The 24,871-nt window shown below is 36.2% G+C and overlaps 1 protein-coding gene across 1 annotated transcript in view; it reads left to right on the top strand.

Annotated features, from left to right (window-relative positions):
- The window catches only part of TRHDE (thyrotropin releasing hormone degrading enzyme), a 396,068-nt gene that overhangs the window by 273,701 nt on the left and 97,496 nt on the right, over positions 1–24,871 (top strand). The window contains exons 7-8 of the mRNA XM_025926745.2: positions 3,917–3,982; positions 24,359–24,424. Coding sequence (XP_025782530.2) covers positions 3,917–3,982; positions 24,359–24,424 — 132 coding nt within the window. The remainder of the gene's footprint in view (positions 1–3,916; positions 3,983–24,358; positions 24,425–24,871) is intronic.

Here is a 24,871-nt window from a genome sequence, read left to right as displayed (position 1 = left end):
CTACTGTTGACTGGAAACCTTACCAGTAAAATAAACAGTTGATTAGTACATATTTTGTATGTTGTATGTATTATATTCTGTATTTTTACAATAAAGTTAGACAGAATAATATGTTATTAAAATCATAATGGAGATAAAATACGTTTATAGTACTGTACTGTATTTACTGAAAACAATCTTCATGTAAGTAGATCTGTACAGTTTAAGACCATGTTGTTCAAGGGTCAACTTTTAAAACCACCTTTCCAAAATCCTTCCTTATCTTTTAACAGAAATCCAATTCCTTAGCCTTGGTATTTGATATTCTCTAATGACTGCTTAAATGTTATAACCCATCAAAACTTCTGTTGCCTGGGTTTATGCCTTTGTTCCTCAGTAGCATCTTCCCTACTTGTGCTTCTCACTTTTACACCTACATGACCATGCAAAGCCATTCTTACCATACTATACTCTCTGTTTAACCTTGCTCCTGGAATCCCATCCAGCCTTCAAGGTCCAACCCAAGCATCACTTTTTAAATTTTTTTAAATGTTTCTTTATTTTTGACAGAGAGAGAGAGACAGAACATGAATGGAGGAGGGGCAGAGAGAGAGGAAGACACAGAATCCGAAGCAGGCCCCAGGCTCTGAGCCGTCAGCATAGAGCCCGATGCGGGGCTCGAACTCACAGACCATGAGGTCATGACTTGAGCCGAAGTCGGACATTCAACCGACTGAGCCACCCGGGCGCCCCCCAAACATCACTTTTTAGATCCCCTTTGTCCTTCATCTCTCTAGATATTAGAATTTTTCCCCTCCTCTGAAACAGTAAAATATTTTCTTTTGTCATTCATTGTATAATATATTGTATCTTCTCATCTCATTTAGGAGGCTTTAAGGTCCTTGAACATAGAGGCTTGTGGCATTCCTATTTATATTCTGCAGGATACTGAGTACACTCCCTTACTTAATAAAGCATATGTTAAAGGAATCCATTAGTTGAGAAGATCTCCCTCTCTTCCAAGGCGATTACTTATCACTAAAGTACACTGATAAAGTAATAAACTGTGTATCCTGGCTGAATACAAAGTAATTGCTATGCTTTTGCTAATTTCTCTTTCTCTCTCATCCAGTTAAAATGTTAAGAGAACACCTTCTCTGAGCCAAGCACAGGGAACAGGGATACCAAATCATGAGGACACAGTCCTTTCTTTGGAGATGTTTAGTGTCTATTAGACTGATGTGCATACAGATGACTACAATGTGAAATGAAACAAATTTTAGCTGAGAACTCATATGAAAAAAGTACTCCATATAGAAAAATTACTACCTAAGGAATGGGTTTATAAGCATGCTTTTTTTTTTTTTTTAAATATTCTTTATAAAACGTTAAAAAAATTAGTTGCTTTCGTCCTTTTCTCTCTCTGGAACTTAGTATAGCAAATACAAGAATGGGTTTTCATAGGCAAGTCTCAAAATTATAAAAATCTTGCAGAAATAGTGCATTTACTCCCCATAAAGCTACTTAGGCTGTCTAACATCCATTTTGTTTGATTGGGTCTAGAATTTTGAATCACAGGTGAATGTAAGTTACAATATTTCAAATGGTGTTTACTTGGTGAAAACAATGTTTACAGACACCCCAAAAGGGGTTTGGTGTTTTCTTTTTTTTAGAAAAGGTTTGTGGTGAGTTATGCCTGCATTAAGAGGTGTGATCTTTGTTATAATCCATACCTAGTAGGTGCCCGGTATCTGTTGGCTGAATGATAACAGTTGGAGATCCCATCTGTCTATGCAGTTTTCTATGATTTAGGGATTTTCAAAATTCAGCTTTGGAAAGAAAAGGCTAGTTAAATATAGAAGAGTGCATGCTACTCTGGAGAATTTTAAATGTTCAAGTGGGCAACACAGAGCATTTTCTAAAAGTTAACTAAATTACACAGTATAATAATAAAAGAAGTCCGGTGGTATTATATAACTTTTAAATATTGATTATATTTCTAGGTTTTATCTCCTGTTAGCACTCAACCCAGACAGGAAAACGGGTACATTCTTTATGATTAGAAAGAACTCTTTTGCCATTAGACCATGCTAAATTGATAGTTTTTATAGCCTGACAAGAGACCGAGTCATCGTTACCTGGAGGGAAACACTTAAATCATCTGAAGATGGCTATTCTGTTCTGAAGGAGAGTTTGAGTTGACTGCTTGAGATTCTAACTCTCACTTCCCAGGTGGCAAGGGTTAGTTTTGCTGCGGAACTGACAGTTTCTACCCTCTGGGTGGGAAGATTAGATTGGGAAATGTATAGGAGGGGAGCTTGTCAAGGAAATTCAAGGAGCAGAGCTGATAAGTTCTAGAGGGAATTCTAACCTGGTCCTCTGATTGAATCATAAATGCTTATATTTTATGGACTTACACAAGTGTGGAGAAGATAAAGAGGAAAAAGCAGAAGAAAGAGCAAAGAGAAGAAGGCGTGGGAGGAAAGTATATCAGAAGAGGCATAAAACTCTATGGCTTGTCCAGCTTATCATTTGTTGAGTTGTGAACAAAATACCAATTTTGAGAGCAATTTTGGTGATGGCCGAAAAATTTTTTGAGACATTTCTTTAATGGTGATTCATGGAGCCTGAGTATCGGATTGCGTTAAAATTTCAGACTCTAGGAAATAACTTTTAACAAACAATAGAAATTCATTTTTATGTCTCCGGACTGGCTGCAACAGTTAAGTTCCAGGCAAGATAAAAATCCATGTGTGATTCTTATGATTCTCTTGTAAAAAAGAAACAACTAGTAAAGAAATGAATTGTCGGAGCGTGTGAATTTCTAATGGGTATGAAGTGGGATATGTAGTCATAAAGGGATTTTTCCCCCTAAAACCAGCCTATTATTTATATTTATACTTTTGCTGCTTAGAATCCATTGCTCCATAGTTAAAAAATTTGGTGCAGTTTGAAATATCTTCTTGAAGGCTTATTTATATTTCATATACAAATTTGTGTTTCTCCAGGCTTGATCATCATTTGGAATGTTTCATATTGGTTATATGTCTACCCTTTTGCACTGATAACATTATAGGTGAAATAGACTCTTAAACCAGTATTTTCTTCTATTATTCTAAATATTTATATTGATCACATGTTTTATGTGGACATATGGCTACATCCAGCCTCTAAACAAAGCATTCAGGAAATAAAAACAATTACCCCGGTAAAATACAGGTAGCTGACACTCATATCACAGTTACTGTTCCTCAGACTCAGTTTGCCTTACATATATCAATTCATGTAAGCTTCAGAACAATTACATTAAATAAGGGCTATTATTGCCTACACGTTACAAGTGAGAAAAGTGAGAAACAGAAAGGTTAAAAAATTTTCCTAAGTAAACGTGGCGAGAGTCAGAGACAGGATTTGAATCCAAGCGTCTGAATACTTGGTACTCCCTACTCTCCACTTCTACAGCTCTTTTAGTTGAGCCAGGGGTAGATGCGTAGCTATGTTACTGCAAAGCTATATTTTAATACGATTATTTATTGATGTGGGTATCCCTCCCTTACTAGATTATGAGCTTGTAAGAACAAGAACTATGTTTTATTAACTTTGTCATATACAGTGCTCAATAAAATTTTTATTACTCCTGAATTACGGCTTATTATTGCCTTGAGATACTCTGTCCAGAAGACTGTACAAGAGAAGTCACTGGTTTTATAACCACAGAACTTTTAGATCTGCAAAACAAAATATTTAATTGTTATCTGTAAGTGGGGCACTGTATTCATGATTCTTTCATTTGTTTTCTATTTCTAAGAGTATAATAGCATGAATGAAATAGACTTTTTGATTAATATAGGATAATTTTAGAGTCATTTTACTTGATTGACATTTTTTCTCTTCTTTTCTCTTTCTCTCTCTCTCCTTTTAATACTCTTTCTTACAGGGTGCTGCTCTAATTAGAATGCTGGCTAATTTTATGGGCCATTCTGTATTTCAGAGGGGTTTGCAAGTGAGTAAAATGCTTTCTATTTTGTCGTACATTTTCCTCGTCAATATATTTATTTTAAAGATATTTCACAGTTTGGGAAATTGCCAATACAAAATCGCCGAATTTGATGGAAAACTTGAAGATGAGTAAGGTGAACAATGTCCTTCCATATGACAAATGAAAGTGGTAGATAGGATTCTCACTGTATCAACTGGGAAAACTTTGAACTACTGTGCAATTTAGATCTGTTTAATATGCATTTTTAAGTTGAAATATTTTTCAAATATATGAGATTCTAAATAATCGGTATAAGATTTTCTAAAAGCCTACTTCACTTTCCTTAAATTTGAAAGTTTATTTAAAGTGAAAATAAATTATGTTAGCTTTACATATATTTGAGAAAATCTTAATGCAATTTTTCAGATATTTGCCTTTTATGTTGTTGTTTTACTGTTGATATGATAAAATGTTATTTGTTCCAAAGCTGTTTAAATGTTTTTAAAATTAGAAGTACAATGTTTTAAATAAAGGAAAAAAAAAAAAGAAGCAGTGTTATCATACTGCATTTAAAGTATGAAGTATGGAATCTAAGAGTAGATTCTTAAAAAAGAGGATTCTTAAACTCTTTAATGCAAACACAAATATAGAAAAATATAACTTTTATTCCATTGAATCTGTCGGAGTAAATCATGTTCCTAGCAGCTGTGATTGATGAATTATTTATGATGCATTCTGCTACTTAGAAGTGTCCTTTAAAGTAAATTGATGTTCACCTGAAATACAATTATGCTAAGACAGAGAGAGCAATCAATCTTATCTCTTCTTTGTAAAGCTTTTCATTTTGAAATTTAAATAAACTACATATGGGATTAGGTCATATTTTAGTATAATTCTATCTTTGCCCAAAATGAACGAAAAGGTAAAATGCAAAGCAAGAGTTAAATATGTTACGACAAAGCTACATATACTTAACACAACAAAGAAAAAAATATTTAAATTTGTTGAAGAATGATTTCCTTTAGAAAATATTCTTACAGATTTGTTTCAGCAGGGGTTGAAATTTACTTTAATCAGCTCTTTCCATTAGGGACACCTTCAGAATAGCTGAATTCTATTGAACCTAATTGCCGGGTGCTAGAGTCTCCATTCTGATCACATAGTTGGGAAAATCTTTTTTCTCAAAGAGTGCCCTCCGTGAATATCAACTGTCTGGAGGAATGTCCTTCCTATCCCCAATCCTATGTTTTTTTCCCACTGAAGTTGTAGACTGTGACAGTTCCAGAAAATATCTAAGCTTTCATTAGGGCAACACAAATTGAATTTGATTTCCTGGTAGCAAGTTGATGTGAAATCATTTTCTGTATAAAATTTTTATTGTTTTTCCTCGTCTGTGTGTATGGATTTGCTCAGCAGATTGAATAACTCTAGTTATATTATTTGGAAAGGATTATTTTTTTGTAAAATTTTTCTTTACCCTGTCGTATTTTTGATAGTATACAAAAGACATCAATTTTTAATAAACCCTTTTCTACTGACCCAGACTATTTAGTTTTTTCAGAAACAGAGGGTACCCTCTGACTCCTATTATATTAAACTTTTATTTGAAGCTTGTATTAGTGTGTGCCTTTATGCTCTGATACTTGATTTGGTTAATTTTCAACTGAGGGGACTCTATGTTTGTCAACATTGCATTTCATTTACCTTGTGACATCTCATTGATCAGATGGATCTGTATCCTTCAGGACTTCGCTTGCAGCTTTATTTATACTCATCACTCAAACTGATTTAGTGTATCATCAGCAGTTTGGATTAGTTTACAGTAGATCCCTATGTCTAGGTGATAAATTATCATCTCTTGTGCGTGAAGATTTATGGGATACATTTTGGAAATGACCTCCTGAACAGACACTTCATGTCGTGGTGCTGAGTGGTCATAGAGTTGATATTAATATATTTCCCATCCACAAGGCTCTGGGGAGTCTTGGTTGACATGTTATAGGAGCTAATCTGGACTTTCAATGCTTCCCTCTGCTTGGGAAATCTATTAATTGTTTTTACATTAACCATGGCTTTTCTATGATGACAAGTGAAGGTTTATATTGCAGACAGACCCATAGTTAGATTTACAGGTGTGGTCAATCCCAAATTGCAAATGGGATGCTTTTCATATATATTTTTCCCTCATTTCTTTTTTTCCTTCCTCCTCTTTTTCTTTCCTTTCCCCTCCTCCTTTTTTCCTTCAATTTATTTGTTTGTACCTTTCATGTTCCACATAGGAGCAATGTTATAATGGTGATTTCTTTTAAAATCTATCTAAAATTTAAAATTTTATCTAGTAAGCTAGATAAAAAATGTTATTAAGAAGATCATAAGGATGAGAAAATATATTCATAATACTGTACTATAAAGAATCCACATATAAGTGGACTTGTGCACTTCAAACCCATGTTGGGTTTGAAAACCCTTGAGGGTCAACTGTATATATTATATAATATACACAATATAAAATGTTAAATCTAATATAAATTAAGATATAATAAATACAGATATAATATAATTTATAAATATAATATTTATATATTAAATATAATAAAAGTAATATAGAAAGGTAGTAGGTTTCTGGAAAGTTTCTAGATCAGTTCAGATGTTCATATTTAACTTGCAAAGTATCTGAATATCAATTCAACTATATTCATCTACCTTTCATATTGTGTTCTTATATATATATATTTTTTTTAGTTTAAAAAGTTTGAGATTTTGAGTTTATTTATTTTGAGAGAAAGAGAGAGAGAGACAGAGGCAGAGATACAGGGAGACAGAATCTCAAGCAGGCTCCGTGCTGTCAGCATGGAGCCCGATGTGGGGCTCAATCTCACCAACTCCAAGATCACGCCCTGAGCCAAAATCCAAGAATTGGATGCTCAACCAACTGAGCCACCCAGGCACCCCTGGGAAATATATTCTCAATTTCAGTACACATATATATTCCTCAGTAGAAAGGGACTCTAGAGACTTTTTGAGAAAAGTTTTGTTCCTAACAATCATATAATTCATTTGATCAGCTATTAGGAAGTCTAATAAATAGTTTCATACAGAATAATCACGACTTTCTTTGGTTTGGTCATCTTATTTTTTTTTGTCTAATTCCCTTATTTCTCGAATTTTATTTGATGCTTAAATGGTTCAGTTTAGTACAATTTTAAAATAAATTGCCTCAAAACTTCTTTTTGTAAATAGTATAAAAAATTAGTTCTGGCTACCATTAATATGTCAGCTTCTGTTTTGATGTTTAAATTGAAAGTGAAATGTGGAGAAAACCAAGCATTAACCCTCGTTGGATTATGTATGCTCTCATAAATAATATATTTTTAAAACATAGAAATGTTTATGTTTTTTCAGACTCCACATATCTACTGCTTTACATAATCCATTTCCCAGAATAATAGCTGGTGTATTTTGGAAGCATGAGGCAATGGAAATGATTATCATTTCTGTTTTTAATCAATGGTGGGGCTTTCTACAAGTCACTAAATCTTTCCTGGATTTGTAAAATGCAAGAGTTGTACTGAATACTCTCTGAGATTTTTCGTCTTTCAGACTGTCCAAATGTAAGGTTTATTTAATGCATTTTACTAGTTAGACAATTTGGGTTTGATACTTTAATTTGGGACATCTATTTTAATTTGATGGGAAAATTTGTAAACTAGATATACAAAAGTGAGTGATTCCCTGTTCTTGAATCTTTAGTTATTATCTGAATATTAAGACTATATGGCCTTCAACGTACATAGTACTGTAGCTATAGTCAAATCAGACCAGCATTTGCTATGACAGAGAATTTTTGCTGGTGATGTTTCTTTTTACCCACTACTAAGAAACTGATTATATTTCTCTTGCTTTTTTGTTATTTTTCATATTATGTTACATTTTCATATTTTGCTCTGGATACATTACATGTGCATACCGTTGTCTCAGATGACATTTTCTAAGGACTTTTTGAAATTTCTTGGCGATTTTTAGTGTATATGCTATCTTTTCTAAAGTCAGAATTTTTTAAAAAATTTATTTATTTATTTTGAGAGAGAGAGAGCCAGTACACCCAAGTGTGAGTGGGGGTGGGGGAGAGAAAGAGAGGGGGAGAGAGAGAGAGAGAGAGAGAGAGAGAGAGAATCCCAAGCAGTCCCTGCACTGTCAGCACAGAGCCTGATGTGGGGCTTGAACTCAGAAACCATGAGATCATGATCTGAGCCAAAATCAAGAGTTGGATGCTTAACTGACTAAGCCACCCAGGTGCCCCTAAAGTCAGAATTTCTGCTTGTATTCCTGAAATTGGCTGGAATCAACTGTACCTGTGGGTCTGATGGCATTGAAGTGAATTGGAGGTTTGTCTTAAGGAGAATCGGTATCCCCCTTGATGAGTGTTATTATAAGGGAATCAAACTAGTGGTAACTAACTTTTTCAGAGGCTAGAAGAGCTGCTTTTGATGTCAAGGAAAGTTCAGTGGAATTTAGACTTTCAAGGTCCCGATTCCAATTCTCTCCTGTCTAGTCAGAAATAGACTTTGATCCCAAAGACTTTGTAATTCTGTATTCTCTGATAATGTTCTATTGAAGCAATATTTGTCTATTGAAGTATGTTCTTCAATTTAGATAATTGTATATAATTATTTAAGAAAATTTGACCATGAATTTGACCATAGATTACCATCCAATACGGATGGAAATTTCCCATCTCTGAGGGTCTTTTCCTGGAATATACCACTCTTTTTTTTTTTTTTTTTTAATTTTTTTTTCAACGTTTATTTATTTTGGGGACAGAGAGAGACAGAGCATGAACGGGGGAGGGGCAGAGAGAGAGGGAGACACAGAATCGGAAACAGGCTCCAGGCTCCGAGCCATCAGCCCAGAGCCCGATGCGGGGCTCGAACCCACGGACCGCGAGATCGTGACCTGGCTGAAGTCGGACGCTTAACCGACTGCGCCACCCAGGCGCCCCAAGGAATATACCACTCTTGATGCCTAATATAGTAGCAACACCAAACTATTCTAGGTATTTCAAGCAGAAAAGGATTTAGCACAGGGTATACGAATTTTCCAAAACTGTTGGAAGGATTAGAGGACTAAAGGTCAAGAAAGCCCACTGCTATACTTCAGAAAATCAAGATATTTGGGTATCACAAAGAATTTATACCCATACACTAAGAGTAGTTCTAGTTAGGTTTTTGGAAGGAGCAAAATTAGATGGGTTTGTTCAACCCACCATCTTTATCCAAAAGTGCTTTAAAAGACTTTCTTCGGGGCGCCTGGGTGGCGCAGTCGGTTAAGCGTCCGACTTCAGCCAGGTCACGATCTCGTGGTCCATGAATTCGAGCCCCGCGTCGGGCTCTGGGCTGATGGCTCAGAGCCTGGAGCCTGTTTCCGATTCTGTGTCTCCCTCTCTCTCTGCCCCTCGCCCGTTCATGCTCTGTCTCTCTCTGTCCCAAAAATAAATAAACGTTGAAAAAAAAAATTAAAAAAAAAAAGACTTTCTTCATCTGGTTTTGGTGACACTGTATTCTCCTGAGTGCAGTCATAGTTCATTCCATGTTCAACCCCTAATACTTTTTAAGCATTGCTGAATCATTCGTCAGTTTTTACATCTTTCATTTCCTGGGGATATTATTGTTTGAGTGCATATTTGTTAATTTTCACCCACATGTAGCAATGCTTATGCATATGATCAGTAAATTAGGAATTCTTTTATTTTTTTTTTTATAACTTAAGTTCCTATAGATCACATCCTCTATCTACATGAGTATTATAGACTTATTTCTGAAGTAATTCAGGTAATGATTCTTTTAGATAGAATTTTTTTACATGATGTTGACATTTCTTATATAATTTTTACTTGTTTTAATATCCTAGTTACAATTTTCTCTTTTTCTATGATTTTTCTGGAAATAAAATAATAAGGCTATAATTATGGAATCCTCAGATAACATTGATTGTCTCAGTAGCTATTAAAAAATAATTAGTACATAGTACTATTGCTTTTTCTTTTTAAACAAAAACAGTATTGTTTTAATGATTTAAACATCACGATCCCATCCTTCATGTTATTATGAGTCAACACCAGGGAACTCAAATTATGAAGAAACATCATTAAGCTTGATATAAACTCAAACCCTGAAATCCATGTCAGAAAATACGTTACCTTCTTGCTCAACCAATGGAGGTAATTCAATATCATCTAAAATATGGTTGAATAAGAAAGATTTCTCTTGATTAGTATTTAACTGCTCTTTTCCATAAGGTAACCCAGAACAAGATGTTTGGCTCCAATTATCAGGGTAGAAATTGCTTATGCAAATCAATGTAAGGCAATGAGGTGTGGATAAAAAGCAAAAGGGAAATATCATTATTATTGGTTTGTGCTCATAAAACTCTGACAGCCTGAAGGTAATGACAGGCACAAAGCCAGAGGGATTGTTAGTAGCAACAACATACTCAATAACTTGTGTTCCAGTGAGAAGTTCTATGTTAACATGTGTACACAGGATTTTTATTCGATAACTTCCGGCTTGCATTTGTGAGAGAGCGTCTGCTCCCTTGCATGTAGATTTTTCAGAAAAATGAAAAGTCATAAAATAATAGAGGAAGAGAGACAGTGTGTCGAAGATAATTTCCTTTCTGAAGAGACAGTATTGTGTTTTCATCCAGATGGTAGCTGAATCATGCTTAATGTAAAATGAATAACCACAGACAGTTTTTGCTCAGATTTCTCTATGTTTCACTTAAATCACTGTGCAGTTTTAGAATTACTATAGATAGAAAGGTTAACACTTCATGATAATTTGTTGTGATCACTCAATACCATACGATAATGATGTTATCATTGCTGGTGGTTTTAATCATTGGATTTGACCTAATTATCATTTAATTTATTAAAGACCTAACTACAAAGCTAAAATTAATGAGAATGTTAGATAGAAAAAAATTAATTATAAGGAAATATTCCATGGATTTGAGAATCAAGAATACTATCTCCAATAAAAAACAAATAGTTTAAACATTAAGTAGCAATAGTTATTCATATTTCTCAGTCAGTACAAAATAATCTCTATTCATCTGTTTCAATTAATTTATGTACAGCTACTGATTGAATCCTTGTCATTTTGCCTCTGAGTTAAATGTTGTTTACTGACCACTGTAACCATCTAGCATGAACTAAAAAGCCTTTATTATTAACGACATATACCTCTGTTTGGTCATCCTGCAGGCGTTTACGAAGCTCAACAGGAAGTTTTAGAAAGTTATATTCATTGGTTTTCTCTTACCTGTTATTTAAGGGCTTAAGATATTTTATATATTTTAGCTAAGAACAGTTGGTTTTATAAAGTGATATTTAAGATAACTTTATTTATGGGACACATGGGTGACCCAGTTGGCTAAACATCAACATCAGCTCAGGTCACGATCTTACAGTTTGGGAGTTGGAGCCCACAGAGTGTCAGGCTCTGTGATGACAGCTGATATCCCGGAGACTGCTTTGTATTCTGTGCCTCCTTCTCTCTCTGCCCCTTCCCTGCTTGTGCTCTCTCTCTCTCTCAGAAATAAACATAAAAAAATTAAGATAACTTTATTTAAAATGTATCTGTGAAACTATTAGACACATTTTGTTGATGAGTATGTATATTCATATGCTGTTATGTGTGTAAATGCACACCAGTCTTTAATATACACACCCGTGGGTACATCTGTCTGCAAAATGCCAATCAGTCCTTGAAGACTCTACATTTGATCAGATTGCTAGTTCAGGATACAATAAACTTACCTTAGAGGCATTTTTTTTTCCTCTAACCTATTTAACTCTTGCATGAGCAGTTTCCTTTCTTTTCCTTCAATCATTTCTTTTTCTTTTATGGGCCCTTTTCAGAACCTTCACGTAATAGCCTAGAACTACATATTTGGCAATGTAGTCAATGTTGTTGTGAAAAGAACCCTCCTAAATTTGGAAGATGGTTTTTCTTATTACTCATATTTTTATAATTGTTTGGTGATGCTACTACATAGTTTAATACTAGGCGTACCATAATATTTTAATATATTTAGCTTTTTCCTTGTTTGGGACCATCTAGATCACTTTCCAGTTTTTGTTAAACAGCACCATAATGGTCTTTAAATTATAGATCTTCCTATTATATTTTGGTTGTCTCTTCATATCAATTTCTGGAATCATGTTATCAATTTTTCTTCTAAAATGTTAAGCCAATATGTAGGAGTAGGCATAAAGTTTGAAAGCTCTCTTTTTATAAATCACTAAGCAAACAGCATTGGATCCTATTTTCAAAATAATTTTCGTACTAATTTACTAAGTAAAAGATTACCCAATTGCTATTTCAGTGTATATATTTTTATCACAAATGATGTTGAAAACTTCATATATTCTCTTGCATTTCATTCTTTGGTGACATAATCATCCATGTGTTTTACCCATTTGAAGATTGAAGTTTTACTCTCATTTTCATAATTTTGTATAAATGGTTATAAAGTAAAAATAATGAACCATAACATATTTACTACACATTCATTTTCCCCATGATATCTAAATATTTTAATGTTATTGTGAAAAAGCACATGTTATAAATTAGTGGCTTAGGAGGAGTGCCAAAGGTCTCCCCTAAGTTACATATTTGGAAAATGAGTTATAAAAGGTTCAAATGCATTAAAAACATTTGATCTACCTCTTGTTTCTGTCTGTGGAAGAGAGGGCTGTGTGCTAATATAGCACACAAAGAAATGGTGAATTCATTTGTCATACCGAATCTCATTTCCTTTTGCAATCAGTCTCTTATATTCACCTATTCTCTTCTGCTCAAGGTCTCTCCCAGCGATTATTTTACAGATCATTTTTTACCCTTAAGGGAAATAGCTCATTATAGTGTTAAAATCTTTCCTTAATGCTTTGTGCTAATAAACCAAAATTGTGATTTCACTTCCTGCACCAGCTGTGCTTAGTTTTTTTTTTTTTTTTTAATTTTTTTTTTCAACGTTTATTTATTTTTGGGACAGAGAGAGACAGAGCATGAACGGGGGAGGGGCAGAGAGAGAGGGAGGCACAGAATTGGAAACAGGCTCCAGGCTCTGAGCCATCAGCCCAGAGCCTGACGCGGGGTTCGAACTCACAGACCGCGAGATCGTGACCTGGCTGAAGTCGGACGCTTAACCGACTGCGCCACCCAGGCGCCCCTGTGCTTAGTTTTTATATCCACTGTACATGTTGCTCCCCCATCAGGCATGTCCAGTTATCCTTTTATTCCACACCAACTTATTATATACCCACTCTATGTCAGATGCTACGATAAATACCAAGAATTCAGAGCATGCTGTATACAGCAGATATGGCCCTGATCTCATGAATCATATATAACAGGGTAAGATTGACCCTACGTGGGAAAAAAAAAAAAGCAAATACATAGATATTTACTAAATGTGAGAAATGCTGGGAAGGAAAAAATAGAACACTGTGAGAGAACATATGGGCAGATGGGTCAGGCAATTTTAGATTTGGTGTTCAGGAACTCTTTCTCCAGAAGAAGGAATGTATACTGAGGTCTGAAGGTGAGAAAAGGCTGGGGAGGAAGGAGATCATTTTGGAAATATGGAAGGGCCTGCAAGGGGCTGGAGCAGAGAACTAAGTTCAAGGAAAAGAAAGAAACTGGTGTGTCCGAGCAGAGTTAGTAAGGACGAGAGAGAAGGTAGGAGAGGAGGGCAGGAACTAATCATAGAGTGCCAAAGGAGACTGTGCTGAGGAGGTTGGATTTTATTCTGAGTGCAGCGGGATGCTACGATCGATCGGATCAGTTTTAAGCTGGAATGTGATGTGGTTCCATTTGTATTTAAAAGGAGAAAGATTTATGTGATTTGAAGAGAAACCAGAGCATTCCATTTGTATTTAAAGCAGTTATCTGGAAACTTGTAATAACGCACTGGGCTTGGGGCAATCTGCATACCAAGAGAGGAATCAGATAATAAAATTCGGAAGATATTTGAATATGCAGGTGAGAGATAATGGCAACTTAAATAGCCAGTAGATACACAGAGACATGGATGGATTCAAAATTTTTTTTTAATGTTTATTTAATTATTTTGAGAGAGAGAGAGAAAGAGAGAGAGAGAGCGCCAGCAGGGAGGGGGAAAGAGAATACCAAGCAGACTCCATGCTGTCAGTGCAGAGCCTGATGTGGGGCTTAATCTCACAAACCAGGAGATCATGACCTGAGCTGAAATCAAAAGTCAGACACTTAACTGACTGAGCCACCCAAGCACCTCCCAAAGTGTTTTTTTGAAGGTAGAATAAGTGGACCAAGGGATAGATTGGATGAAAGATGTGTATGAGAGGTGAGGAAGAAGAGGTACCTAAGTATTATCCTAATGTTTGTGGGTTAAAGGCCTGGGAACAAGCCCTGTGGAGCTGTAACCCTTGGAGGTTGAGAGAAGACGAGTGGCCCAGGGTAGAGACTGATATGGAGCAGCCGGAGAGGCAGGCAGAATACCAAGGGTGTGGTGTCCCCCAAGTCAAGCAAAAAGCTTATTTCAAGATTCAGAAAATGATCAATGAGGTTAAATGCAGCTGAGAGGTGGAGTAAAGACTGGAAAGTATTTCTTTTGGCAGCTTGCAGATTTATTGATATCCGTGGCATGGATTAAAGAGAAATGTCCGAGTAGAAACATATGTATGTAGCATAAAATTTAAAGAAATTTGCCGAGGAAGGAGATCAGAAAATTAGGGTAGGTAGTTAAAGGGGGATAAGGCTAAGGAAAGTTTTTGTTTTGTTTTAAAGATGGGGGACTGTTGTACTAGTTGGGCTGGTAGAGAAAGAGTCAGGTTGAGAAGAGCATGATAAATGTTAGAGAAGTAAGAGATAACTGGGACATGAGTCCCTAAGACAGTAAAAGAACTCATGTCTGATAGGAGATATACTTCCAGTAAATTTGGGAATTTGGAAATTCTGATGAATTTGATTTTTTCCGTGTTTTTTCAGCAAGGTCAGTAGCTGAAAGTGAGGTAATAGTGGGCCAGAGAGAGGTTTGAAGATTAAGGATTGGGAAGGGAAGGACGGCATGGCTGTTGTATTGAGTGCCTATTTGAGTTAGGGAATTATGAATTTATAATAACACTAAACTGATTGCCTTATTTTCTCCCATGATGCTTAGCAGCATGATGAAGACCTGGAGAAGGCAAATACTTGGATTCATCCAGGACTGGGGTTTCACCACCTAGTGTCCTTGAAGGACAAAGCTGCAAAGGAGACGAGGCTATTTGCTATGAAATGATTAAGATGAGCTATGAAATATAAGCTGGATAATTGGGGAAACAAAAACAGAATCTGATAGACAAATACCTGCCATTGATAAAGAGTCTTAACAAGTATATATGATTTGAACACTGAATAAAAGAAATCCCCGTGCTTCGGAGCATATGGGAAATGTAATTTGTCCTTGTTGAATTCTCCTAATGTCATGCCCGTTAATATGGGGATATCCCAGGGAACTTTTTCAGTCCAGAGCATATGATGAAGAGCCTTTGTTCTCCTCTACACTGATATACTGTCATACTGATTTCCTGGAGTGGGTTGATCAGTAAATGGGAAAGAAGTGAGATAGCATTTGTTGCTTGAATGTTTGGTATATATCTTGTCGAAGCTTTGTCTTTGTGGTCACCTAAATGTTAGTGTTTTTGCTGTTTTAGTGCCAACGTGGGTATGGCTATTTTGTGCCGAGGGGCACTAATGAGTGCTTCTATTTCATGAGCCACCCCAAGTCACAAGCAACCAGTGGCTTGTCACCTGAGCAGAGCTCGGTGAAAAATAGGGCACTAGACTGCACAACTCAGGAGCCCTCCAGGTCTCTTTCTTTTTCCAGACCTGGGAGGAGAAAGTTTTCTAAGCTTTCCTCAAACCTAAAAAACTGTGGCCTTAATTTTTTTCTTGCACTTTTACTTTTTAGTATATGTGCTGCCGAAGCGAGCATGCACTTTTACTTTAAAAAAAAAATCCCTTAGGGCAGCTGGATGGCTCAGTTGGTTAAACATCTGACATTTGATTTTGGCTCAGGTCATGACCTCACGGTTTTGTGGGTTTAGCCCCGCATCAGACTCTGCGCTGGTGGTGTGGAGCCTGCTTGGGATTCTCTCTCTCTCTCTCTCTCTCTCTCTCTCTCTGCCCCTCCCCTGCTAACCCTTTCTCTGTCTTTCTCAAAATAAATAAATAAACTTAAAAAAAAATCCCTTTAAGCACTACCTTCCTTCCAGGTTGTCCATATAATTTCCCTCCCTTGAGTCACTAGGACATTTTGACTTCTGGAGGTGAGGCTGAAGATGTTGACTCTAGGTACCCCCCACCCCCACCCCTTGAGCTTGGTCTTAAAATAGCTAATATATCTTGGGTTCTTATGTGGCAGGCATTTTTTCTAAGAGCTTTACTTGTTTTATGTCATTTTCTGTGCACAGTCTTCTCAAGTATTATATTATCTACCCTTTCCAGTTGAAGAAATTAAAGTTTAGAGAAAATAGATACCTTACTCAAGATCACATGACTGATAAGGATCAGCCTGAATTCCTATTTAGTTTTCTAAATACACACACACTTCTTTATCAATTGAGTTGCATTTTTTTTTCTCAACTAGTCACCAGCACTAGGTCTGAATGAGTAAAGGAGTGGAAGTGAGGAACTCCATGTACGAACCCTATAGTCCGTGAGCATCTTGATTTACAAAAGGCAGTGTATTTTTACCAGTAAGAAAATAGTTTATTTTGTGAGCTTGTTGTGGTCAAAGTCCTTTACCAGGGCATTCAGGAAAAGCAATTCACAAACTTCAGTTTTACCAATAGATTCATTTTGTGTCTCAATAATATTTCAAGCTAGCAGCAGAAGTGAGAGGTAGGAATATTTTTCAGTACCCCAGCACACCCCTATAGACTTACATTCACACTATTTCACTAACAGGTGTAGGGCCCTGTCAGCTTGTTCCAGAATGTACAAATCCAGCAATGGCAATATTACACCTCTGGTGATGCTCTTCCATGTTGAGGCATTGATGGCATGATATGTAATTACTAAATAAGAGATCTGTGAAAAGAAAACTGAGGTGAGAATATGCCATTGTCTATAATTGAAGACAAACAAACAAACAAGTCTTTTATGTGCTAGCAAGTTGTTTTGATTTAAAATTTTCTGATTTTCTGGTACATTCTGCAATTCTTTAAAAAAGTATACTGCTTTTACATAATTATACGGATTATTATTATATTATATTATTACATTATATTATATTATATATTACATATTATATTATATTATATTATATCATATGGATTTTTAAAATAATGTAAATTGCCTTTTTCTTCCTAGGAAAAATATATGAATACTCCTATATCTAAGTAAGTAACTTCTAAAAAGTAAATCTAGGTGAAACACACATTAAACAAATCAAAATCAAAATGGCATGTAAACAGTGATATGTTATTTTCAGGCATTTTGTTCTACCTGTTCAAATAACTTTCTTTCCTAAATACGTCTTGTTTTTTACTGTGTCTGGTGGCCAGATACTCCTGTACCTTGAAAAGTTTGTGGTGGTTCCTTTTTTCCTGGGTTTTCTTCTTAGAAACTTGTTATAATTTAATAATAAAGGTTTAATAATTATTCATATCTTTTCATCCTTGGTTCTTATCTACTAGAATAAAATGTAAACATTCTTTTATTTTGCATATAATGCTTTTCCAGTGCTTTGCTACTCATTTTTACTTAATATCACAATCTCCAGCCAGTTTTCAATTATGAACCAAAATAATATTTTGATCTGTAGTCTAGCTTTCTTGTGTGTTAGTTGGTCATCTGTCCCTGGTTTGGTGTCTTTGCTACTGTTTCTCAAGGTCAGGGAATGTAGAAACATCCTCTGAAGTGCATGGCCCAGGCTTCAAATGGGTTTTATCCAATCCTTGTATGACATTGCTATGATCTGGAAGCTTTTAATCTCCTTCCTTCCTTCCTTCCTTCCTTCCTTCCTTCCTTCCTTCCTTCCTTCCTTCCTTCCTCTTTCTTTCTTTCTTTCTTTCTTTCTTTCTTTCTTTCTTTCTTTCTTTCTTTCTCTTTCTTCTAATGTTTATTTATTTTTGAGAGAGAGAGACAGAGATGGAGACGGAGACAGAGAGACAGAGCACAGTTGGAGGAGGGACAGAGAGAGAGGGAGATACAGAATCTGAAGCAGGCTCCAGGCTCTGCACTGTCAGCACAGAAAATGACACGGGGCTCGAACTCACGAGCTGTGAGATCATGACCAGAGCGGAAGTCAGACGCCTAACCGACTAAGCCACCCAGGCGCCCCTAATCTGCTTTCTTATTGCCCATGGCTCCCTTTGAAATCACCCTACTCTAATGCACAGACTTACAAATATTTAATTTTTGAGGTTTAGGTTTTTAGGTTAAAAGCTCCTACTCTAGAAGCTTTAAGACAATGGTTTAGCTTAGTTTTATTTTTTGTTGTTGTTACTCCCTTGTGAACTTTTGTCTGTGGAACTTGTATACTTTTTCTCCAATCTTTTCATCTGCCTCTTTTTTTTCTTTTTTAACCTAAGTACCTACCTCCTTCCCTTCATACCTACTGTTTATAACACAGTGAAAGCCTAGAAGATTTATTCAATAAAACCAGGTGTTCTTTGCTTTCCATTTTGCCTAAGTTGGATGAGAGAGTTTCTACTTTTCTTTCTGAGGTTGCCAGGAAAATTTAAGATATTTGGATTTGTTTTGATTATATCCCCCATTAGTGTTGTATCAGTCAGGGTTTGGGGTTTGAAGCCACAGAGACAAACTCTGGCTAAGTTAGGCAAAAAGGAATTTATTGGAAGGGTGTGGGGTAGCCCTTGGAATCATTGGGAAGGCTGGAGCGTCAGGCTTACAAAATGTGTGGTAGGAACTAAAGGGGACTCAAATTAAGAAACCTCGCCAAGGTCCTGCCAGGGGAGTGGCTGGTTCAGCTGCTACCATTAGCATGGATGCCTCTGGACCCTCAGTGTCACCATCCCAGGGGATCATCTTTCAACTGTTCCTGCTTCTTTGCATTGGTCCTGCAGGATTCACAGTCCTGGGATGAAGTATCTACTCGCCTGAGGCCAGGGCACACGTGCATCCTTTAGCTGCCAGGGAGCATGGGGAAGGGAGTAATTACTATTTTGTCCCTTCCACTGCCAGTAGGAGGTGGAGCCCTCACCTTCCTGCAGGATTCCATGGTGAGTTATTGCCCCTATATAAACGTGGTGTTTAAATGCTGGAAAGCCCAAAGAATGACAAATGCCCACTACAAATTTTTGAGGTACAATTATTCTTAATAGAAAGGAACAGTATTTCAAACTCTTGCTTCAACCCTCTTGTCACATAGTCAGAAAAATCAATGCCTGAATTTACCTGGCATTTCCCAGACTAGTCTTACAAGTACAAGGGCTCCTACTTCCCAGTGTCACTGAGGCCCAGACTTGCCTCTCTTATCTTATTGGAGAAAACACAGGACTGGGTCCTGCCTTGTGCAGTCCCAGAGCAATACCCCCTAAAGCTGCATTAACACATTTCCACTAGAGCACAGGATGTGATTCTGACAAATGGGAATCACAGAGAGTTTGATGCAGGAATGGAGAGGAAGCTTTCATTATTATTTTTATTTATTTTATTTTTTAAGGTTTTGTTTATTTTGAGAGAGAGAGAGAGAGAGAGAAAGAGAGAGAGAGAGAGAGAGAGAATATCCCAAGCAGGGATTCGACGCGGGGCTCAAACTCACAAATCGTGAGATCGTGACCTGAGCTGAAATGAAGTCAGATGCTTAAGCGACTGAGCCAGTCAGGCATCCCAAGAAGTTTTCCTGATTCTTAAAAAGAGATTCTCAGGAAGAAATTCTGTTTCCTCTGTGCAATGTCATGTCTGAATGTGATGGTTGGGATTACTTGTACAATCTAACCGCAAAATTGAGGAGGAAGGCAAAACACAGGTAAAGGTGGGGCCAAACAATTTCTGGAGGAAAAGAGCTGCAGCTGTGGTACCTTCTCTTATAATAGGAAAGAATAAATCTTGTCATTAAAAAGGTCATTCTAGGGTGGATTTTTTTTTTTGTAATTTGCAGCTAAACATATATAAACCGGTCCATATATCTTTGGTTTTTAATAAACTGTCTTTCTGTGTCCCGAGGAATAAATCCTTTGTGCAGTTTGTCCTCTGTTTCCATGTGCTAAAGGGCTCATTACTAGGAGTGCACAATTATTCCATGTAAACATATTAAAAGATAATAGTGATTTCCTTCCTCAGCTCACCTTTTCCTTTTCTCCCTATTTACTTATTAGTCCCATTGGCTTTTGTGCATGACTGATTGTGGATCATGTCACTTGTTAGCAAAAAAAGTAAAATAAAGATGGTCTCATACCCAATAGTTCAGTCTTTTGATGACATCATATGCAATTGCATCTATCAATGCGAGTTATATAGCTGACAAATATGCACTGAAATAATAACTTATGTTCTATGTTAGTGTTTAAATATGACATTTTGGAGGAACCTGATGGATATAAGAAATGTCTCTTTACAGTACTGTCAGTTGTTCACAGGGAGGCATATTGAATAAGGAAAGTCAGGAACCACACAAATATAGTCAGCATTTGCTGGGTCCCCAACTGGGCACATAGATGCTGGCTAAGCAGTGGTAGACAGGAATAACAGGGGCCTTACTCTCATGGAGTTTACAGAGTACATGAGCAGTCAAACTAATGAACAAGCAATTAGAACACAGTGTGATAGATGTTCTTATATGGTACAACGGGTGAGAATGTAAGAGGGGTACTTAACTCAGAATTAGGAAGGGGTGGGAATGGGCAAGAAAGGATTCCTGAGAAAAATGGATCAAGCCTGAGTCCCAGAGATTGAGCTGACTTGATGTAGGTGAAAGAGAAAGCATACATAGCGAAGGGCTTGTGCAATGACCTAGAAAAGGGAGAGAGTATGAATAGGCATCTGCAGAAAGCAGGAAGTAGCTAAGTAAGTTGAGGCAGAGAGCAACAAAGTAACAGGTGGGTTATGTGATATGAAGGGAACAGAGCAGGAACGGTGGCAGTGCTAGTCATCCAGAGAGGCTGTCAAATAGGAGGAAGGAAGGGGGAACCTTGAGGGAATAGTGGGGACATGGATCATCACTTGAATGTGGTGGAAAGGGAGAGAGAGGCATCCAAGAAGATTACTTGGTTGAGGTGGATAGAAGGGTCGTCACTGGAGAAGGGCTGCCAAAAGGAGCTGATATGGGGGAGGACAGTGAGTTCAGCTTTGAGAAGCTCTTAGTCATCTGTGGAGCATCTAGCAGATATTGGGTTGGGTCAGCAGTTGTGTGCACAGGTATGGGGTTTGGACATGGGCTGGAGTCTCTGAGTTCCACTGTTCTGATTTATTAGATGATGAAGATGATGTTTACCCCATAAATGTCATGGGATTGAATGAGATAAAATATAAAGCAATTCACACAGCACTATAAAAAGGAGGCAAATATAATTGTTTTCATTGCTCTGTTCTTTGGTTATTACCGTCAGTGATGCTTTTCCTTCAGTTACTCTGTTTCCAGCCAGTAGGCTGAAATGATTACAAAGATTATGGCAGCTTATTTCTACTGAATACTTAACTGTATTCTAGACACTCTTTTCTAATTCTGTACAGATATTAAAACATTTATTCCTAGAATAACCCTATGAAACAAGGACTTTTATTATCCCCATTTTATAGGTGTGAAGATAGGCATGGAGAAGTTAAGCAACTTGCCAAATCATGTAGCTAGGGAGTGTTGGGGTGTGGACTTGAACAAAGATAGTCAGACTTCCATTCTTGCACTTTATGTGTCAGAATATACTTTTGCTAAATGGGCCTTTAACTTTTAATCAGTTTTGTCCCCTAAGCATATTCTAGCAGTTATCTTTGTTCTTTTCAACAACTCTACTATTTCTGAGAACCCTCAATTCCTTTCACAGTTAATATTAAAACCCTTTCCTACTTTGTATCATAATGCCAAGCCTGTTGCAGAGTGACTTTCATACACATGCCTGTAAACATCAATTTCCATTTCATATTTGTAACTCCAGCCATCTTCATATTCATCAACTTGTAGATTTGAAAGGAACTTAAAATCTTCTTATTTAATTGCATACCAAATGTTTGAATTCATCTTGTCAGGTAGTTTTTGTACCACGACTCCTACAGTTTCAGTCACAGAAACTGTCTTCCCCAAATCACATCTGAGTATCTGCCATTGTATTCAGTAACCTTTTCTCCACCACTGTTTCCCCAGCACATGAAAGCTACCAGCACTTGAGAAGTACACCTTATGTTTTGTGGAATGAATTGATAAAGAAATGATTGATCATCAAAAAAAAAAAAAACCAAGAACAAAACAAAAACCACAACCACATTTACGATTCTGTAATTTTCTTTGTAATTTGACAAGGACAAAACAAAATTTCCTTAATTTAAAATATGACTATTTTCATGCAAGAGGAAGGTTAAAACAACTAAGGAAAACACTTGGGGTTTTCTATTTTTTTGGAAAAAAGAGTTGACATATGTAGAATTCCAGTAACACCTGAAGATTGGAACTGCCGAGAATCCAAGAAGACGCTTTCTGCCCTGAATTCTGAGGCAAGCAAGTCAGAGCTGCTTCCTAAGCCTGAATAATTGCCATTTTAGCCTGCTTGAAATGTAAATTTGAGCTTTATTCTGAATTGGGGAGGGAACCAAGAACTTGAGTTGAGGATCACTATTGGGTCAAGGTCAACTCATAATGTGAACAGTTGGTCTGTCTGTGAAGAGATTCTTGTAGTTATGTATTAGACCTTTCGAGATCCATGGAGTATTCCTTTGTTTCCTCTTTGGGATTATCCTAACAACACTATCCATAAACCAAATCCAAGAAATAAATAGTTCTATTTTGATACATTTTATTATTGCATCACTAAAATAAAACTCAAATTTATGTTTCATAATTCCCATTGTTCCAAAATTTATTCATTTAAGTACTAAAAAAGCATAAAAGATAATTGTGACAGTTAAATCTCAAATAACTTATTTAAATCCTGGTCCCTGAGTTCTAATGGAAAATGACTCATATGGCATATTCAAAGCCAAAGTGGAATTCAGATTGGTTATTCAGGGTTGCATTTTTTTCAATAAAGTTATTCATAACACCTGATGACGGTGATGGATTTGTGGTTGCTAAGTTCGTGTTGGGCACTGCATCTTTAGAGTCTGATTAAGTGGGAGTTGCCATTTGCTGTGCTGTGAGTTGCCAACAAAGCTGAATCTGTCACAGGTGCTACAATTTGTATTTCAGAAAAATTTCTTCCCCAAGTTTAATTATCCCCAAAGTATTCCACTCTATGTAAAATACTGAAAAGAGTCAGCAAGTTCTTTTTTCTCATTTTCAGTACTGTGATGTAAATTAGGATTTTGTCTACTACCTACATGTTGTAGAGATGATGGAATTTCTAATGGCAGGGCCCCTCTGTTTTATAATATAAAATACTATTTTCTATTCATTTTTGCTGCTTTGGATTCAGGAAAAGAATAACGCCAGTTAGTCATAACTAAATAACGTATTCAGAGTGACATAAACCATGCTTCGTAGAAGGGAACAGGCATGAAGTAGATAGAAAATGTGTAGATTTAACTACTAATGATGGAAACTGGGAAATGAGAAGTCCTACACTCAAAAATATTAAGTGTAGGATTGACTATTTCTTATTAAATATTAATATATGTTTCAAACTCATGGAAATAAGTGTGTATCATTTTTTGTATGAGACAGCCTGCCCTTTGCAGAGAGACTAGGGAGCTGGACGTGTTTTGGAGACGGTCATCACTCACTCTTTCAGCAAAGCAACTTGTCTTCACATCAGCGTATATCAGTCAGGCTTCTGCTGTTATTTTTTCTTTTCCATAAGACAGTTCCTTTTTTTATCCCCCCAACATTTCAACAGGAAGTCCTGATGGGGAAGTGTCTTCTAAATATTTCAATGCAGAGATAGTTTCTTTAAAATTGCCTGAGGTTTATTTGGTAGATTAGAGAAAGGCCTTTGACCCTGGGAATCCATAAGAAGTGATTATGGCTATGAAGATAATTTTTAAGATGGCAGTATTGTTTGGTGACTTGATCAAGAGATATGTTATAGTTAAATCTCTTTGGGATATTTTAAAATGGGATTCTTCATCATTTCCCATGCCTTTCTCTTTGACTTTGTACTAATGCAATTCTAACAAATAGAAATGGTTAATTGAATTGAGAAATAAGTGTGTTTACGGGAAATTGCTCAGCCTTCGAATTGTAATTACATTTTTATATTCTTTGTAGGATTATTTAACCATTCATAAGTATGGCAATGCAGCCAGAAATGATCTCTGGAATACACTATCAGAGGTAAAGTATAGGAAGCTCAAATACCAAAACCTCTTCTTGAATATTTGAATTGAGTTTATAAACCATTCATAATTTTTATTGGCACTGACAGTTGTTTTTACTTTTTATATTTCCATTTTCCCCATATTGCTTTATCATTTTAATTTTGATACATTATATTATAAAAATAATGGGATTTAAAATTACTTAAACCATAAATGGTAGTAAAAAGTACCTTGCCTACTTTCCAGCAAGACAGTACTTCTGAAATACAACATTAATATGGTGTCAGGCCCTTATGTTTGAGAGAAATATTGATGTTAAAGTAGTTTTTTTTTCTATAGGTGAATAACAAATATTTAAGTTTGATACTAGACATATTTGGGATACTTAATGATGCTGCAAGTACTTGTTTTAACAATAAACTATGTTTTGTTTTCCATTAAGTAAAAACTTTAATGTTAATAA

Source organism: Puma concolor, chromosome B4, assembly GCF_028749965.1.
Source record: "Puma concolor isolate L17-30 chromosome B4, mPumCon1.1.hap2, whole genome shotgun sequence".
In the NCBI taxonomy this organism is placed as follows: domain Eukaryota; kingdom Metazoa; phylum Chordata; class Mammalia; order Carnivora; family Felidae; genus Puma; species Puma concolor.
This window is presented reverse-complemented; position numbering and strand designations above follow the sequence as displayed.